This window comes from Micropterus salmoides, unplaced genomic scaffold, assembly GCF_014851395.1.
Source record: "Micropterus salmoides isolate LMB-PRFRI ecotype aquatic unplaced genomic scaffold, ASM1485139v1 Ms_hic_scaffold_3, whole genome shotgun sequence".
In the NCBI taxonomy this organism is placed as follows: Eukaryota; Metazoa; Chordata; class Actinopteri; order Centrarchiformes; family Centrarchidae; genus Micropterus; species Micropterus salmoides.
Window position 1 is genome coordinate 35,807,137 of NW_024042261.1, and position 20,161 is coordinate 35,827,297.

General features: G+C 42.7%; 1 protein-coding gene across 3 annotated transcripts; it reads left to right on the forward strand.

The window, feature by feature from the left end:
* Positions 1–268: 268 nt before the first annotated feature.
* On the forward strand, positions 269–19,028 carry zc3h4 (zinc finger CCCH-type containing 4). Of its 3 annotated transcripts, none has more exons than XM_038692618.1 (14): positions 269–570; positions 6,208–6,514; positions 6,610–6,717; positions 6,841–7,096; positions 7,519–7,673; positions 8,289–8,394; positions 8,626–8,759; positions 9,265–9,381; positions 9,876–9,987; positions 10,216–10,325; positions 10,488–10,954; positions 13,874–14,190; positions 14,346–14,594; positions 14,969–19,028. In XM_038692618.1, the coding sequence occupies exons 1-14, from the start codon at positions 491–493 to the stop codon at positions 16,666–16,668; spliced, it is 4,218 nt and encodes a 1,405-aa protein (XP_038548546.1). In that variant the 5' UTR covers positions 269–490; the 3' UTR covers positions 16,669–19,028. The 3 variants fall into 3 exon arrangements, with proteins under 3 accessions (XP_038548546.1, XP_038548547.1, XP_038548548.1); XM_038692619.1 differs by having other exon boundaries at positions 6,841–7,045; positions 14,969–16,668; XM_038692620.1 differs by lacking the exon at positions 269–570 and adding an exon at positions 605–1,861 and having other exon boundaries at positions 14,969–16,668.
* The last annotated feature ends 1,133 nt before the right edge of the window (positions 19,029–20,161 follow it).

Below are 20,161 nucleotides of genomic sequence, written 5' to 3' on the forward strand. Positions count from 1 at the left end.
CTTGAATACAGACTCAACATTTTATTTGGCAAACAACTGGCGTCTCATCTAGGCATTTTACATGAACATCATGCATAATTAAGCTGCAATTACTGTCCAATCAGTATTTGGTCCACAAGTGCGCCTGCGAGTCAAACTCGGGGGCCTATGTTGAAATGTTAATTCCATATTCGGTAATTTCCGTGAGACGCGTTCAAAGAACGTTATTCGTCGTGACGTCATCCTCGGAGAAACCCGCCCCTTTTCTCCTAGGAGAAGGCAGACGGCCATTTTAAGTCTATCAGTCGTCATTTCACATCGCTACAGTAGGACGGAGAACGTCAGGACTCAATTTCATCATATTTCTCTTACAACTGTAGTGGAGAATTGCCTACTATGAACAGAAACTCTTCCTAAAACCAAAAACAAGTAGATCCTAGTGAAGTGACGCATAAGCCAGTAGATTCCAGTGTCGAGTTGTAATTTTTGCACCTCAATGTAGCTAGAGGAAATGGCTGTGGAAAGCATGACTGTCCATCCAAACTCCCCAACTACCAACCACGAACACAACAGTCTCCTGACTGACGAAAGGTCGAGTAATTCTACAGTCATATTTAAATGAAATTATTTATTTGTCCTGTGCTTTTACACAAAAAGCCCGGGGTTTCTTTTTCTTTTTCTGTCAAAGGGATTAAACTCGCCTTTTCTGGAAAACGAGTACAGAGGTAAAGAACGCCATGTTGACACGACAACGCCAACTGGGAGGCCACATAGCACCTGGGATAACGTTATTCCCTTTTATTTTTTATTACCTTACCACAATCAACGAGCAGTCGACTCAAGACTATTTGTCTGAAGGAAAAAAAGACGAGGTCGAAACAGCTGATCAGTCATACTTTAATCGTCATTCTAGCCAATTCAGCGGTTAAAAAGCATCGGTTAATTACTTGCCCATTGTAAACTAACTAATTTACGTTAATTAAATTAATTGTGTGGATGTGGTGGCAAATACTGTAATTCCGCTCTGGTAAAAAATCCAAACAATTGTCTTTTGCTGAAGTTGGGCCTATTTTCAGGCTAACTTGGCAACATTAGCTTGTTGGCTAATGTTACCAACGAATACAGCTGGAGAGAAGCTAAGCTAATAGCTAATGGTTTTTGCTAATGGTAATTTGCTATTTATGACATTTCCAATCGTTGAATTTAATATAGCGTTAACTTAACATTGTCAGACCCGGTTGATAATGTTATGCGATCAGTATGGACTAATACATTATCTTATAATTCGTTAAAATCTACTCGTTCATTTTGCGTAAACGTATTGACAATGCGAAGCAACTTGTTCAGTTAGCTCAGGTTAACTTGCGCAGTTTATATTTGTAGTCGGGCCGTCGTCTTTCTACTTAATTAACACTCGTAAGAAAGCGTGTTTAGCTGCTGAACATCCTGAAATTATTGGAATTTCTTTCCCTCAAGTTTTAAATGTTTAACTATCTTAAAAATATTGATTTTTGAAAGCTATCGACTAATCAGTTTTGTAACGTGACTGTTACAGTAGCAAACGCGTGTGTGCTGCTTGTTGGTCATTGATATTTGTCTAACACCACTTTTATTCACAGTCGTGCCCACACTGACTCGTCCCGACCCAAACATCCAACAAAGCCCCCCCAAAATGTGCAAAACGTCTGCAAAGCATCCCAGAAGTGTTTAAAGTCAAACACAAAGTTCCCTTTTTCCACAGTCCCCAGTTGGCAAATTTGCTCTATGTTACCCAGTTGGCCCCATTCCCAAATCCCACAGACTCCACCAGTGTCCCTAAAAGGTTAGGGGGAAAATCTTTTTCATTGGTTTTGAGTGCAAAATGTGAAGAAAACCTGTCACAGTAAGTATTCCCCATTTTAATCATGGCCCTTTGCTTATAGAATTAATGAAGTTGTGGAGTCATCCACTGAGCTAATACTGTACCATAATGCATGGTAAATCATTTGATTCAATCATCCTTAATAGAGAAGACTAATATTGTGACTCTGATGAACTTTTAGAACTTCTCACAGTTGTCTGCTTGTAGGGTGTGTAGATAGGTTTTACCATCCGTTTGTAGTATTGATAGATATAAATGGAAACTTGTTTACATGGATTTTCCTGAACTTAATTGTTTATGCTTGTGTAGGGTCTAATCAGTAAGCTTATGTTTGTGTTGGTAAACTTAAACTATATTAACTCTTACGGGTACACTGACCTGACTTGTTAATTTTTCTTGGCTGAACATAGAGGTGTCTGAATGGAGTTTGTTTGCATTGCAAGTTTCTCTCATTGGTACATTGTTGGCAGGAGGTGATGTGTGTATAGTATCTCCACAGGCCACAGAGACCAACAGCTTCTGCACACAGTGAATCCCAGCCACTCCCTATTCACAACAACCTGCTTCCATAATACAGCCAAATCCCTGTGCTATGATAGAGAGCCCTCTATTGTGTCAGGAGAGTTTTAGTCTTGTAACAGGTCTGTGTCTGATTTGGAGTAACGGTCAGCTTCATAGCAGTGAGGTAGAGGAGTGACTTGGCTGTTGAGTTTGTGGTGTTTGGATTCAAGGTTGGTGCAGGACTCAAACCCTGTTGAGTATAGCAAAGATTTTGAGGCCGGGAGATGAAAAGTTTAAAAAAAATCACTGGTTTTTGATACCAAACTGTTGTATTGAGCCAATATTGTCCTGAAAACACTGCATAATATTTTAGTATTCATATTTTTGGAGCTATTTTGTATAGAATGGCCAAGGAAAGTTGGTAAAAGTAACTGAGAAACAATTTTCAGGGAGAGCATAGCATGTGTTGGATTTCATTCTGGCTTTTGTTCAGAGCAAAATAAAATCAGCCCCCAAAATGAAGACAGGTTTTATTGTTTGTTCTGGATTGTGCTTTAAAACAAACACCAGATAACAGGATTTTGTCCATGGAGCAACTGCAGGTTTTATACCAGTGCCTTGTTCTTCAAAAGGTTTACTAAATTATCGGCGTAACTTGGCTGCATAAAACCTGGAACTTCTTTAAATCTGGAACAAGCATAGACAAAAGAAGATCTTTTCTTTTCTGGCCTTTACTCAGCAAAGTTATCCAGATAACTTGGTAAACGTACCTGTTTTGGGGCAGGGCCCTGATAATTTCGGTCTCTGTAGTCGCTTCATACTCATTGAGTTAACCTCAATGTCAAGTATTTTCTGTCGGAAAATATGAAGTGTAGGTACTCAGAATATGTTTTTTGTTTGGTTTCAATGACAAAATAAACTACTGAGTAGTATTCACTAGTACCATTGGTAGCTGGAAACACGTTTCTGAATTAGTCTCGCTGTGCAGATGAACATTTTGTTCATGACCGAGAGACAAAGTACAGATTATTGGGGCTGATTAATGTGCTCTCCCCAGAGGAAGCCGGTATGCTGAGGATGTGGTGGGGTGTACACATACAGTGCAGCTGACATTTTGCTTCAGAGCAGGTCGACTATTCCTGCTTTGTCTTCACAGTATGCTCTTTGTAGGACAAAACCAGTCATTGAGTAGTCAAATATTGTAAGGCAGTAGGCATGTCAGTGAATAAGCAGAATCCTATTCACATCAGCCTGGCCTCTGGCCTGGCTCCCAGCCTGCTGCAGACAGTACTTGTCAGCCTGGGTGTGGGCCTTTGCGGGAGAGCCACATCCTAATAATTCAAATAGGGAGTGTCGATACCTTGTCTCTTTGTTGATACTAAAATTTAACCCCTGTGCTGTAAGTCAAATCACATCCTTGTCAGTGAAAATGGCAGACAAAACAATGACCTGTATTTGTCAAGAATATTTATGACCACTAGTTGTTTGGTATCTAGTGCTTGGGTAAAACCAGCACCTCTTCTTAGAAAATGGTGGATGGGTAGGGAAGGAAAACAGTGCATGAGAATATTAATGATAATTTTACCAGTTTTAATGTCAAAATCATCAGGGTTTTTTGGAATTTGCATTAATGAAAGCTTTAAAAGATGTTTTCAAACTGGGCATGTTACCTTTCTCTAGTCTAAATGAATTTTTTTTTTCATTGCTGTTAATCTTGTTAAAACCACATCCTCCCTTTCATTTGTCCTTACTAACACCCCCTCCCCCAAAGAAAACTCCCCACAGCCACCAGTCGCTGCAGGAGAAGGAGGCCTGCATCGCACGTGATCCATTCTCAATTAGGATCTCGTGGTTTTGATCACATTGCCAGTGTGAGGGTCTTGCCCTCACAGTTGACCATAGTGACCGCACATAAGTCATTGCCTCATATATAGAGTAGAATTAGGAAAAAGTAGAGTAGAATTGGGATCCTCTGAGCCTTGGGCATTTTGAGGGTTTGACCTTTTGTGTTTGTGCACAAGTAATGGTTTCTGACACATGGGTTGTATTTACACACCATTTTAACCGCAACACAGAATCGTATATGACGCTTGCATACCTGAATTGATGCCCTGTGACAGCAGGAAAATTTAAATTCCATGTCTCCCATGATGTAGTTTAATCCAGTTACTACCCAAAAGGCTTCTTAAACTCTACTAGGACACCTATGTCCTTGGCTGACATCACTGTCTTTCTAAGGCTGTAGCTCAGTAAAGCTAGAGTTAAGGTACTGGTATCATATGAACCTAGATAACCTAAGGCATCAATTGGTACCATGTCAGGCTAGCTTGTCGGGAATGGGGCTAAATAACGCTCCCAGATTTTCTGCATAGATCTGGCAATGGCCGCCAATTCAACCTGCAAACAGCAAGCCAGCCAGTCCATCAGCCAGATCAGCCCCGGGAGTCTGGATGAATTAGCTGACGTTGATCACTCAAGACAGAATTTTGTCACTTTAGCTAGCTAGCAGATGGTCCGCGTTAACAAGCAAGCTGACGTTAGCTAAGATTAGAGCGCTAAAACCACAGTATATTTCACATGCTTGACAGTAATGTTAGCTTTGACTTTGGACTTTCTGTTGGACTTTGTGTTGTGGTTAGTTGTTTGTTGAGATTAGTGGATTTCTAAGATAACGTAAGCTAGTGTTGCACACCGTTTGCGTTGTAGGAGAGTGGAAGAGAAGGCACTTCAGAGTGCACATAAACATCACATCCTTGGAAATTTGGACGTGAAAAATCATCCCAGTCCTTCACATAGAAATGAGTCCACAGGCTGTTATAGGCAACTGAGAAAGTCGGGGTAGGTCTAATCTTTTAGAATACGTTATAATCCCGTTCACACACTGGCAATACGAAGAAAATAAGATGTAAATTGTTTCTTATTCTTACATATGGTACCTTTAACTCACCATGTACTTATTATCCTGTGGCAGCTTGTTTGGCTGATGACATTGACAATCAGGTATGTAGGCCAACCTGAAGGCATATATTACAACCACACTGCAGTTGATTTAGATTTTTTTCAGAGGTGCTTGGGATATTTTGTGCAACCTTCATCTGGCTTAGTCTTGAGAAGTCAGTTTTAGGTGATTTCACGGTTAGTGTTTTTAATGTACACTCATATGTGAAGTAGTGGCATCTGTGCAAAATGTTTCACCAGAAGTTTAAACAGGCAAACATCTGTGAGAAATAAAGGCGCTGTGTAAATACACCTGGAAGAGTCACAGGCACATATGAAACACAATCTTATGCCAATTTTATGCCCCCCTTGTAGTACACAGATCAAACCTTCGAACAGTTTGACAGGTGTTATTTTAAAATACAAAGTACATATTGTAATAAGTATCAGAAATCTCCATGACACAAAGCAATAGTTGCTACAAGGATAACATTCAAAGAATTGCACGTTGGTCCATGGCTACATGTTTTATTAATAACAGATTGCCCCTAAGCTAGTCTGATTTTCTCTCTTGAGTATAATAGTTTACATTAACTCTTAAAAACCTCAAGTCCACATTATGCCTCAGGGTCATCTGTTAAATTTGAAGATGTTTGACTCACACAAATATAAATAATACAACTTAAATAGTGGCGCTATATGTTATGAATCCTTAAACTATAGACTTAATGTCTGATGTTAGATCTTAGACAACTATACCAAGCCTCTGTACTTGTTTTTCATGGGATTTATCTGCGACTGCAAAAAACAAACCACACAATTTTCCCCCCATTTTTTGTTTTTATCACTTATTGTGTTAAATTTGTTTCCTAAAAGTCTTGAGACTATGAGGTATGTAACGTCTCTGTGTGCATTCTTTACATATACAGGCCAGAGGATGGAGAGCTGGAGGAGGGCGAGCTGGAAGATGATGGGGGAGATGTGGCGGAGGAGGAGATGGTTGGAGGAAGTACGTCCGCAGTAGGGGGCGGCGGAGATGGGGTTGATGAAGCAGGCGGAGGAGGTGAAGCAGTAGGGGAAGGGGCCGGGGAGAGGCCTCAGCGAAGTAAGGAGCGCCACGCCAGCAGCAATTCGGACGAGGACAGATCCCACCGTCGCAAGAGGAAGAGGAAGAAAGAGAAGGAGCGAGAAAGAGAGAAGAGGCGGTCCAAGAAGAAACGCAAATCCAAACACAAAGTAAGAATGTCGATAATGATAGACTGACATAGACCCACCTAGTTAGTCTGACTCCACTTTTTCTCTTAATATCTCTGATTCGCTCTCCCTTTCAGCGTCATGCATCCTCTGAAGATGACCACTCGGACTTCAGTGATGATTCTGACTACAGTCCCAGTGAGAAGAGGAAGTACAGAGAGTACAGTCCACAGTACCCCCCTTCTGTAAGTCTGAATAACCGACATTTCCCATGCTTGCTCCAATATTTCATTATTTGTGATATGTCAGTATTAAAGAATAACTTTTTGTGAAAAATTAAATGACCTAATACGCCTACCCGTCTCTAGTCTCATGGGGGCTACGGCGGCTCAAAGAAGGGCAGTTACATGAAGATGGACAAGCAGAGCTACGGAGGCTACGATGAGTATGACGATGAGAACTTCGAGGCAGAGGAAGATGAGGAAATGGGGGAAGAAGAATATGACGACTTCACCAAGGAGCTCAACCAGTACCGCAAGGCTAAGGAGGGAGGAGGTGGGCGCGGCGGACGAGGTGGGTCCAAGGCAGTTGGGCTAAAGCTGTTGAAGTTGAAAAAAACACTTGGTGCGTTACATTTTCTACTGCATGCTCAATATTTGACCAGTTGAAATTTAATCCAGTGGATAAAGTGCCTAAACTAGAATACACAAAATGATAGAATCAAATCTAAGGCCTGATGTTGTGCAAAAGTCCTCTGTTTTTTCCTAAACTACTTTTATAAATGTGTATTTATGTTTTTAGGAAAAATATTGTACTTTGAAAGGTTTTTTTCACTGAATGTTTCCACTGACCTTTAGGAAGGTAAATAGGCTTTTTAAAAGAATGTGACAAAAGCTTGGCAGCATATTCATCAACATGTCAACGTTGTTTGACTTATTACTTGGCTTCATTTGCACAGTTGTGGACAGGAGCTTATCAGCCAAAAGTTCATTTTCAAATTCCACAGATACGTTACTGGCAGTAACTTTCTCTCTGTGTCACTGCAGGGGGTAGAGGTCGTATGAAGAACCAGAGAGGCCGTGGAGGATTGAGGGGAATGAGGAGGGGAAGAGGAGGCAGAGGAAGAGGGGGTCGAGGTGGGGGTGGAGGAGGAAAGATGGGAGGAGACGATGATGGAGACGGCTATGGAGATGAGATGGAGGTGAGGATTAAAATTCAGAATGACCTATTCAGAAAGACCTATTGTCTGTTTCTGTGTTATTCTCCTGCTGTATTTTGGGTATTTGCGCAGTTGTTTAAATATAATTTCACTGATAAACAGTGCAGTGAACAAAAAAAACTTGGCGCCGTCATTTCCTCATTTTTATGAGAATTTAGTTTATTCTGTGTTAGACAAACATGCAACATCTGTAGTGATTGTGAATTATCCCCTTTTGCTGTTCAGCACTGAGAAATCAAGCCTGTTGGTGGTCTTAGGAAGAATGATTGTTTCACTGCAAGGTGGAATAATAACTAGTAATCCTTGAGAACTAATTGTAAGTCCTTATCATCACCTAGTACTGTTGCTCTCCTTTTCCAAAAACCAAACAGAGCACAAATTATTACTTTAAATAAACTCTCAAACCTCCAGCTACATTCTGTGGCCGTAGTCTCCCTGGACCTTTAGTCTTGCTTAACAGATATTTAACTATTTACACATATCATGTAAGTCATGAAAATAGGATAAATTGCTCTTTATGTTTCAAGCTGATGCGGTTGTTCTATTTTGGGAAGCCTCAATTTAGCAACACTCATTAAGTGACACATGTTATATCAGCCCTTACAGTATGGAGATGATGACTATGACAACATGGGGGATGATGACTACGATGACTACTCAAAAGAACTCAATCAGTACAAGAAGACCAAAGACAGAGGCAGAGGTGAGTTTGGACCTCAGGTAATTGTTCAGCTTCAGTTTGTTTTTCATCATTTTTGAAGAAACAGAAACACAGTTTGTTAGTTAGTAGTTCACGCACAGGCTGTGATAGTGACACACATGGTAAAAACTCTGATCCAGAGTCTTGCTTTGATGCCTGTGTTGGTGTACAGTTGGCTATCTGTGTTGCCCAAAAATTCACTCGCTCTCACTTTGTCTTCATTTTCTGCACCAGGAGGTAAAGGAGGCCGCGGGCGAGGGCGGGGTAAAGGAATCCGAGGTATGATGAGAGGGAGGGGTCGAAACCGTGGAAGAGGAAGAGGTGACATGGGGATGGATGATGACAACAACGGAGACATGGACAATGGGGTATGGCTTTAGTAATTCTGTGTCCTGATTAGGGTTGGGCCGATAGACGATGCCATCGTCCGTCTGTGATGGCTAACAGACATCACAACTTTGAGCCGGCATCGGGATTGTAAAACCCCCGCCCCCCCCAACAAAAAAATCTCAAATTTTCACGTTAATACCACCCCGTGAAAGCAGGTTTTATTGTCTGTGAAGTCTGTGCGAGACCACATGCACATAAGACGACTGCTGCCCCGCGCATGCACGCGCCAGATGACATCGTCCATCCCGATGTTTCATTGTAGACATTGTCTGAGGGAAATTTTGTAGACATCGCCCAACCCTAGTCCTGATACTGTAATTAAAGCAATTCTGATAATCCAAAGTAGGAAAATGGAAAGAAAAATGAGGACTGCCCCCTACAAATTCCTGTATATTTGTTAGACTTGAGGAATAAAATGATATTAAGATTCTCTCTCTTACTCATTGCTTGACACTCACATTGGTTTGTGTTTATGTATTTTAGGATGGAGGTGGAGGAGGCGAGGGACCAGGACCCGGGAGGAGGAATCAGAATGACAAGCACCAGGATAAGAAAGGAAAGGCCATCTGCAAGTACTACATCGAGGGAAGATGCACCTGGGTAAGATAGAACAAATGTGTGCTATTTTTGCTTTATGTGTGTGTGCGCTGAATAGGATTTGTAAATAAAGAATATATATAGTTTTGATACAAACTTGGGACATTTTTTCATAATTTAAAATGGTTTTGAAACCTTAAATGCGACACACATTTCCTGAAAAGAAAAAGGATTTTGATTATTTGTTGTTTTAACCCAGTTTTAGTCATATTAAAACAGCTACAACAGCCTCAGGGAGCATCATTTTCTAATATATGATTAAACTTAAATGATTCTCAAAAGAAATTTGGAACCAGTGAACTGTTGCAAGATGCAAAAAATATGAATGAGCTTAAGGTGACCTAAAAAATTTGACAATACAACGTTTACAGTACACAATGAAACACGAAGGAAAAAAGTTGTTGTTGTTGTTTATTTTGTTGTCTGTGGTCTATAAGTTATCTCTAGGTCTTGTCAGACACTCGGATTCATTCATTGTGGCCTTTTTCCATCACCAGGGGGACCACTGCAACTTCAGCCACGACATTGAGCTGCCAAAGAAGAAGGAGCTGTGCAAGTTCTACATCACTGGATTCTGTGCCCGAGCCGACCACTGTCCTTACATGCATGATATCCTTTACATTTGACCACACAGGGAATTCTGGGTATTTACTTGTCTGTCTCTGAATCGAGATAATTAGAAAGTATGAAGTTGCATGATGCTAATTCCACCTAACTGAAAATATGATGAGGTTTGCATTAATCTCAGAATTCAGATGAGGACATCCAGAAGACAGAGCCAGTTAAATTTTTATGTCCAGTTCTTTTGTGAGCGTTTCTCCTTGACTCCGATGCTACGTGAATTCCCCTGTAAGCTGTTCCACACCACAGGGAACTGTGTCAACGGCGACGAATGCATGTTCTCCCATGATGCCCTCAATGATGACACCCAGGAGCTGCTCAACAAGGTAGGATCCTCTAACACTGTACCTCATTCTCTCAGCCACTTTCAGTGAACTCTGTAGATCTTTAAAACGTCTGAAAAATATTTTTTTGAGTTTATAAACATGTGTTTGTTTTTTTGTAAAATATTTCAGATAAGTGCATATCTATGTGACCTTGTTTTCTAGATGCTGGCAGAGGATGCAGAGGCTGGAGCTGAGGATGAGAAGGAGGTGGAGGAGCTGAAGAAGCAGGGGATCAACCCTCTCCCCAAACCCCCTCCTGGAGTTGGCCTCCTCCCCACTCCTCCTCGGCCTGTTCCTGTAGACGCCAACATGGGGGCTGCGGATTTCGGCGGGCCTGTGGCAAGTGACTTTGGGGGTCTTCCTGGCCCCAACCAGGGGCCCAATCCTAACAAAGGTCCCCCAGGACCAGGCCCTGTTCCTGTAAATAACCCCTGTGCTGGTCCGCCTGTCCATGGCCCTGAAGGAATGCCCTTCCAAGGTGGGCCCCCAAATCCCAGTGGACCTCCTCCCCACATGGGCCCCCCACCTCCTGGTTGTGGAGGGGGAGGTGGTGCGGGGAAGAAGATCCCCTCATTGTTTGAGATTAAAGTTCAGCCGACAGGACAGCTGGCTCAGAAACTGGCCGTCAGGTAAGAGATCAGAAAAGAGAATCTTGAAACTGTCTGTCTGTAGATCATATCTAGAGTTCTCATTTATAAATCAAGTAATACTCCACTGAGACTATCTTTGGAAAATTAAATATTTCCATTTGTAGGCTTTAACGGTGCCTCTGAACATTTTTAATCTCGCTCCTTTGTTAAAAGATGGAAGCAGTTAAAAAGTGGCAATGAGTTATTATCACTCAAAAGAGTTTTACTTTTAATGTGACCAACAACTAAATTTCAATTCCATAGCACTACTAAAATTATTATTTAAAGTGTAAGAAAGTATAATCATAAAACACGAGCACTCTGAATTTTGTTATGTGATAGTACTATCTCTTATGATACCCATGTCAAACATTTACATTTTATAGACCCCAACTAGACAGATATGATGTAATGCCGCATTCAGACCAACCGCGAATTTTCGCCTCGCGACGCTTTCCTCGCGTCAGCACATTCGCTGCAACGCGAGAAGGCGATTTTAAGGCGATAACAAAGTAAACATTTTGCTGTGATTAAATAGCAATAAACGGATTAAACTGACGCCAAAATAACTACAACATGATGCAGATTTGTTAAACATATGAATTCATGCTTTGTCAGGTCTGCCAGCAAGACAGCAGGACAAGAACTTCTAAAATGTTTGTTTTCTGACTGGAGTTCGGATCGATCAGGGCTGTGGTTCACAGTAAAGTACAATGACAGCTGGAATAAAGTTACAGACACATGTTTTCTGAACTCACCAGGTATTTCAACCTCCCCGCCTTCTTTTCTCCAGGTAATGTCCAGTTTTGTCCTTTTTTTAAAATATAAACGACGCTAACAACAACACTGGAACCGGATGTGCACGGAAACTAAAGTAAAAAGCTAATTTAATAAAAGCAGTTAACTCCGAGCTCCTCCTGCGAGTAAACGGGGTAGTTGTCAGAGCAGAATCCAACCGACTACGAGTATTTAATTGTCCAAAGGTTGTAGCGCTGCTCCCTGCTCCTCTTCCCCAATTTTAGCAGCTCTCAGCCGGCCAGCAGATTTTCAATCCCCCGCTCTGCCCGGCCCTCTCCACACAACGCTCTGAAGCCTCGGTGACGTACGGACAATCTCAACGCTGATAGGCTATCGTGACTCGGCGTCATGCGACTTCTTCGCTTGAGTTGAAAATATTCAACTCACGCGAATTCCTTCGTGTTGCCTTCATGTCGCCGGCCCCGCCCCCTTCGCGTTGCTTCGCGCCGCCCAACAGGAAATCGCGTCTTTGCATTGACTTTGTAAGTAAACTCAGCGCCCCGAACGCTCACTTCGCTTTTGGTCTGAAAGCACCATAAGCCACAGATCCCCATTTAATTTGTCCCTGAAACACACCACATGACATTGACACCCACAATCACAGTAATTGTTTTCATACAATTTCCAACTGTGAATAATAGACTAAAAAGACATTGTGGACAGGTGTTTCTAATATTTTAATGCACTCCATTTACATACGTGATGGGAGCAAAACATTAGAAATAGCAATGAGTATAATGCACTCCATTAAAACACCACCTTTATCCCCTTTCTGACAGTGTCAATAAAAACTGAACATTAACAAGCTTCATAAAACTGGAATTCATTGGAGAGCTGTTGTTGGATTACGTCTTTACCGGCTGAAATTAAAAACAGTGACTGTAGTTTAGACAGCATTGAGGCCTACCAGTTATAGTCCCCTCTAGCATGAGCTTTGCAACTGGCTGTGCCTACCCAACCGTCACTCCTAATGCCTCAACCCGACAGCCAATCAGAGGCAGAGTAGGGTGCGTCTTTTTCTAGTCCGCTACACTGCGGTGTCTGACAGCTGAACACGTTAGGACTGTAAAAGACTGCCGAACAAGCGGTTCGTCAGAAAGCAAGCCTGGTGTAAGACAGAAAAAAGCTAGTTTACAATGTTAACTGTCCTGTCAGACACTGAAATGTTGCAAAGTTTATACCGTAGCCCTCTGCCATGAACCAATAATGTCAGCTAAGCTAATTGTTAATTTATGGAGAGCAGTGGTAGCAACCTGGATGTAATGTAGGCTAACATCAACAGGACAAAACATGTCGACATCAGTGTCATTTGCGGGACATGTCCCCATCACTTTTTGAAATAGCTTGCAACAAGAAATGTGAAGTTATGAAAGTGCTTTGAGAGAGGTTTATTTGCACTTATTTATTTATTTAAGTAAGAATAAACAGGCCACTGATTATAAAATGACCTAAAAAAATGCAGCACCAGTCTATAATATAGAACCTTTTTGTCAGTTTCTTTTTGGCCAAGTTTTCTGTTCTCTCGCTGTGAACATGACAAAAGAGGAGGGAAGACGAAACCATCCCTGACTCAGCAGGGATGATATTACATGAGAAAAGATGATCTACTAGAGAATCTAAAAGCATCACAGAATGAGAGCCTTACTGCATTATATTCTGTGTTTGCCTTTACATAAATAAAAACATTTCCATCATAAATTGATGCAGAAAATTCCCCAGAAAGCAGGACATTGTGTTTAATGCTCTAGATTTTCTGTTAAGTTCAGCCTTTGTAATTTCTAGAAAATCTCATTCTTGTTACACCAATATTGTACATCACCACATCTCGTGAGCTAACTATCTTTACATCCCTAATCTGTGCCCTTATGACCCCAATACCTTTCAACACAAAGTGACGCCCTTGCGTGTCGGTATCTTTCTCTTGTTGCTGTAGACGAATGCATGTTCTCCAGACAATATGTAAGCTTAAAACAGACCCCTCTTACATGTCTGTGTGTTTCTCTGCTTGTGTATCCTTCTCACCTTTTTACTCCTGACCAGTTTGCATTCCTGAAAGTGACTCTACGTGGAATTTATTTACCTTCCCTGTGAATCCTAACTCCTGCTCTCCCTCCCTATCAGGAGCCAGACTCCCAGTGGCAACCAGGGTCAGGCTGCAGCACCTGGACCCCAAGGGGCCCCTGGTGCCCCTCCCACCCGCTTCCCTGCCCCCCCAGGCATGATGCCCCCTGACATGCAGAACATGGGCCCCAACCATGGGATGAACCAGGGCCCCCCCAACATGGGCGCAGGTGGCCCGCCCATGATGGGAGGATTTGGACCCGGGGACGGCCCTCCACATGGAGGTGCTATGCCTCCAGGTGCTCCTCAGGGTGGAGGAAACTTCTTCAATAACTTCTTCAATCAGCAGGATGGGATGGAGGGAGTGGTGGAAGAAGGTGAGAGTGAATTTCAATGATCACATTAATTATTTAAATAATTAAAAGTACAAAGTTAGGTTTGGATTGATCCTTTAATTGATACACAGTATTTTTTAGGTGACTGTTGTAAAGTTACTGTTTCTTTACTGAGTACACTCGCTGTTCCCTCTCAGGTGATAACTACCAGGGTTTTGCTGGCATGGACGAGAGGGGAGGAGCAGGGAAATTTGGTAATCAATCAGGTGGCCAAGAAGGCCCTTCTAATGGCGCGTCTGCCAATCAGGGAGGGATTTCTGTTCCTGACTTCCTTCCCCCAGCACAGCGCGTCCTGTTCATGAGGATCCAACAGAAGCAGCAGGAAGAAGAGGAAAGAGCTCGCAGGATGGCCGAGGGAGGAGCCGAGAAAAGTAGAGACACTGAAGGTAAAGAAAAGCATCTGCACTGATATTATTCATTCCTTTTTGTAATAGTGAGTTGAAGTCCTTCTTAGCATAATATTTGTCATTTTTCTTTAAAAAATCCCTGTTCAGTAAGAATATGCAGATGTGGCTGTCAGTAAAATATATAAATATGATTTCTTTAATCATTTGAAAGGGGCCACTGGCAAAAAACTTTTATGTTTATTAGAGGTTTCAGTGATTCTATTTAAAAGTTTCACACTCTCTCCTCGGATCACTTTCCCAGCAGTCAACATAAACCTCAAATATGACTCCTTTGAAGTGTTTCTATCTAGGTATTTATTTTACTAGTAAAGTATAAACTCCAGAGTTAACACATGTCTGTCCTTCTTTCCTAGGAGACTCAGGGAACTGGTACTCCAGTGAGGATGAGGATGGCGGTGGTAGTGTGACCTCTATCTTGAAGACGCTCCGTCAACAGACCCAGGCTCCTCAAAAATCTGACACCCCCCCGATTGACCCACGCCTCCAGAAGGCCTCTCCTGCCAGCGCGCCTGCCCGGCCAGCTGACCCCCGCTTGGCTCGGGATCCACGCCTTGCACGGGGTGCAGAGTCAGGCCCAATCTCCGACTCCACCCACTCCATCCCTGCTACATCTTCATCTGGACCGCCTGCAGACCCCAGGTTAGCCCGATTAGCTGCTACTGCCTCAGCTGGATCCACCTCCCACTCGCCTCCTACTTCTAAACAAGAGGCTCCTTTGGTGTACAAGCCCCCACCTCTTACAACCCCGGCAGTGGAGGAGGAGGAGACGGAGCGAGTTCTCCGAGACAAGCCTGTGCCGATTCCTCTGGACCCGCTGATGGGTATGGCTCTGAGAGACCCACGCTCACAGCTGCAGCAGTTCAGCCACATCAAGAAGGATATTGTTCTACACATGCCAGCCTTTTACAAAACCATCACCTGGTCGCCTGAAGATCTCCTTCCGCTCCCTGTCCCTAAGCAGGACCTCCTTCCTCTCCCACCAGGAATCCCTCCTGTCTCCTCCATAGACCCACGCCTGTCCCGTGCTCAGCAGCCACTCCACACACCGCTCCCTCACTCACAGCCTCCCCCAGTACAGCCTCCTCCCTCATTGGACCCCCCTGCTCCCTCTCCCTCCACCTCCTCTCTACCAGACTTTGAGCTCTTGTCTCGTATCCTGAAGACTGTCAACTCCAGCCCGTCCCAGACTCCCTCCCCTCCTCTCATACCCACCCCTATTCCCCCTGCATCTCTGCTGGGTCCACCTCCCCCCATGCCTCCTGCACCCGTAGAAAAGCCTGTTGACCCCCGTGTGGCCCGTAAAGTCCCCTTAGACCCCCGTCTGCAGCCTCAGAAGTCAGCACTCAAGCAACCGTCGGATCCCACTCCTCCTCCTGTCTCCTCTACCTCTCCAGCAACAACATCAAGCCCCCCTCCCCCTACCATTGCCCCCTACGACCCAAGGCTGCTCTCCTCAGGTGGGGCAGGACGCAGTGTGGGAGCCGGGGCACCAGGGGGAGCCAGTGTGCTGAGCAGCATCAGTCTGTATGACCCTCGGACTAGCAAACCAGGCAGCCCTGGTACCAGTAGTGGCTCTAACAACTCCCCCACCTCTGCCAGCACAGAGTCCAAACCCATTGACCCCCCAACGGGTAAACCGAAATCCAAGGAACCCCTCTTTGTTCGAAAGTCTGCGTTGGACCAACCCGAGCCAGAGAAAAGTGGAGAGCAAGGGACCGATCGATATAACAGCTATAACAGGCCCCGGCCCAAACCTGCTCCCTCACCTAATTCCGCGGCCCAGGGAGGGCCCACTGCAGCCGGGGCAGCTGCAGCTGGAGGACAGAGTGCTCCTGGAGCTGCTGCAGACCAGGGGCCAGCAGGTGTCCACAACCTACCTGTGTCCTCTCTATTTGGCGTGGTGAAGCAGGCGGCCAAGCCCGGCGGGACGAGTAGCCCTTTTGGAGGAAACAGCCCGGTGCAGTCTGACCAGGCGGCCACAGAGCAGGACAAAGCCTCTCTGAAGGAGGTTTTCAAAGGCTTTGACCCCACAGCCTCCCCCTTCTGCCAGTGACCCCCCGACCACTGAACCCTAAATCCCATCATGTGGTTGGACGTTGGCTTGTTTTAACGTTTTTGGACACTGAACATCTCAGTGAAAAGGAGAAAGAAAAGCGCACTGAGACTGGTTAAGAAGACAAACTTTTGTGAAGAAACGTCTCACGACATGTTTCATGAACACATACTTATTCACACTTACACAGTGTTGCAGATTCAAATTCTATTAAATACCTTTGGGTTATGGGAAGGGTTTAAAATTAAATCTATTTTAAACAGACATTGATGTATAAATACATGTATTTGCTTCATCTCAATGATTAATGAAAAGAGTTATTCAGACAGCCGCAAAAACATATTTATATGGAATGAACATTTTAGCTTAACATCTTTTTTTCATTATCTCCTTCATTTGAGTTCTTTGTAAAAATGTATCCTCATCTAAAAAACTGTTTGATGTGCTTGTCTATATTTTTGGGCTGTCAAAGTTGACAATGCTCTTGGCAACAGTTTAAAACATGGGATACAGCTCAATTTTCCCCAACAAAATATTGCTTATTTGTGGTGTTTTTGTGATTAAATGAATAAGCACTGAGGCAACTTCTTTAACATAGAGAAACAAATCACCCTCTTTATCACTGCCTTGACATCCACTGTCCTCTTTGACCCATGTGCAAACTCTTATTTTTGTCAAACAATAACATACATTTTGTCATTATGAATCATCACGTCACATTTTCTGCAGAAACAATTGCAAATACCTAAACTTAAATCTATATTGTGCTTTTTTTAGTATTTATTTTTCTACTTCTTTGCACTGTCCGTCTGTGTCCTCTGAGGGCTGTGTTAATGTTTTTAATGTCTGTCGCTCCTCCAGCTGTTCATATACTGTTTCATTTCAGGTATTTAGCTCTTACCCAAAGCAGGTAACTTTGCTGGTACAGGAGGTGACCTGCGACCTTTCAGTACTGCCTCTCTTAACCACTACGCCACTGTTTTTCTCAGTTTTCACATTAACATGGTTTGTGAAAATGGAGATCCTCCAGTTCATTAATAACAGTTTCTGTAGCTTTAAAGTATAAGAGATGGAAAAGAGACCTCGCTGGTCAAACTGATGGTAAAAACATGCCCTCATCCCTCTCCAGTGGCAGATTTTAGCTAGATGATGGTTAGCCATAGCATCACTAGGGAACAAATGTGGTGTAAAGCCGGATTTCAAAGGTTCAACGTCAGCCTTGGTTGGTTAACAGTTATTTCCATCTTTTTTTCACCTTGATCAGAATAGCACATTGACTGACTCAGAATTCATGAACTAGCCTTTAGCTTTTAGTTACTTTGTTTTTATTAACTGTTTTGTTGGAAAGAAGACAAACAGGACAGGGCTGCAGGTTTCTGAGAGTGATTTCCGTACAGCATCGATTTACCCTTTTGGCTTTAGTGGTTGGTGACAATCAAACTAGGCTTGGACCTAAAATTCAATGATTGCATGACTCTTGCATTGATCTGTGCAGGTTCTCCCTCTACTGTCAGTCTGAGCTGTGCATAAAGAGAACCAAGTCATTCACATATCAGACGTGGTAAAAAGAGAATAAACATGATTTTCTCTCTCAGGCTTGCAGCAAAAGAAGACCTTATGGTGGAAATGTTCATGTGGGATGGATTCCCAGTTAGGATGTTTAAATATTTCATCCAGAATCTCCCTTCCTAGTTTCTGCCCCTTACCATAAACAGCTGAAGTCAGAAGTAAATGCAGCGTCAGAATCAGGGTGAGGATAAGCAGATGTTCCCGTTTTGCCTGATCAGCCAGTGATTTCATTTCCAGGCTTGTTTGAAAATCTTTAAACTTGGTGTCACTGTTGTGGAGCTTACAGAAGGTTTTGACTTCCAGAAGGTTTAAGGTTGCCGTCGACAGTCTTGTGTATAAATGTTGATCATTTTAATTTATTTTTTTATACATGGGTAAATATACATCCTCACTTGACATTTTTGGACTGAATCATTTAATATGTCAGGAATATATGATTACCGCTCACCTCAGTGGGATGTAGGCAGCCTGTAACAGTGTGAAGAGAGGAGAAAGACATATTTTTTTATTTGGTTTTGTGTATAAAGATTCAGTATAACAGAAAAGTCACTATTGCTCCCTCCTGCTCGGAGGCTGAGTGTCAGCTATAGCAAGTGTGAAAGTTGTCGTCGATTTGTTCTTTCCTTTATGGCTTTGTTGTTTTATAAGTTTGTTTGTTTGTTTTTTCTTGCTCTGTAAATTTGACCAGTTTCCCGTCTTTGGAGGAGTTGAGTTTTCTAACTGTACACTGTAGGTGAGGTTGTCAAAGTATTTAAATAAAGTTGGTACATGATCAACCAGTTAAAACTCTGTTTTGTATGTTTGTTTGTTTTTTTTACCTCAGTTGAGTAATTTGATGAGTTTTAAATCTGCTTTGGTTGTGAAGTCATTTTGTTAGCTAAATCAAAATAAACATGGCCTCTCCTCTGGTGTCCTCCTCAGAGCAAACATTACATTTTTGCCTTACTCGCAGTCAGGATCTAAGAAGAACAAAGCATCTTTTGTCCATACAACAATTTCCTATATTAACAGTAGTGTGGCCATAAATATATAATCACATTTTTAGAGACTGTTGACAGTATAAACAGCTAAAGATGTAAGAGCTGTCGTGTCTTTCATCGCAGGCTAAAATTACAAAAAACATTTGATTTTGTTCCCTTGTCATCTAAAATATGTTGAGTGAGATTGTGTGGTGGTTATTTTTCCAGTGTTGCAGAGAATCACTAATACTTATTTTAAGCTACTTAGAGAACCAGACGGGTGGGGTTTAGTAGATCGGGACTATTCAGGCGGGTTGAGGCCATGGTCACTAAATTGATGTTTCTTTCCTGAGACTATTTTAATTTGCTTTCCCTTGTTTTGTTGTTGTTCTGCCATCCTGTCTGTCTGGTTCTCCACAATCCTAAATGTCTTAATTTTTCACATGTTGCTGTCAGCTTTTTCTGATACTGTTCCTTGCTATCTTTAGGCTTCCAGTGTTTGGAGCTGTGCAACTCTGGCTTTGGATCAGAACCCCAGCAGCACGCAGCCCGTTTCCTGGTCAGCTACGATCCTCCAGTGACTCACTTCCTGCTACCCTCCCTTCCTGCAACATTGGCTCCAGGAAGACAAACTATTCATCCAGTACCTCAAAGGTTTCCTATCACACATAAATTACACACATGCACTGAGCTGACAGTGTTTTGGGTACACTTATCTAGCTGCATGTTGCTCCTCTTTTGATCTTCAGAGCATCTGTTTATCATCATTCTACTAAATATTGAATGCTTTGTGCGTAACTATTGCACTGTAGTGAACAGCCCTTTCACAGGTAAATGTCCAAAGATTCTTAATGGGGTTGAAATTTGGAGATGGTCCGACTACTACCAGGGGAAATAAAAACACACTGTACAATATTCAACAAATGAGAACTAACATCCTAGCAGATGAAACACCAAACATAAAA

What these genes read in the sequence shown, in the direction of transcription:
- zc3h4 (XM_038692618.1), top strand. Translation starts at nt 491, where the DNA reads ATGGCTGTGGAAAGCATGACTGTCCATCCAAACTCCCCAACTACCAAC. An exon ending in AGTCTCCTGACTGACGAAAG is followed by an intron (nt 571 to 6,207) that starts GTCGAGTAATTC and finishes TTACATATACAG; the next exon opens with GCCAGAGGATGGAGAGCTGG. An exon ending in TCGAGGGAAGATGCACCTGG is followed by an intron (nt 9,382 to 9,875) that starts GTAAGATAGAAC and finishes TTCCATCACCAG; the next exon opens with GGGGACCACTGCAACTTCAG.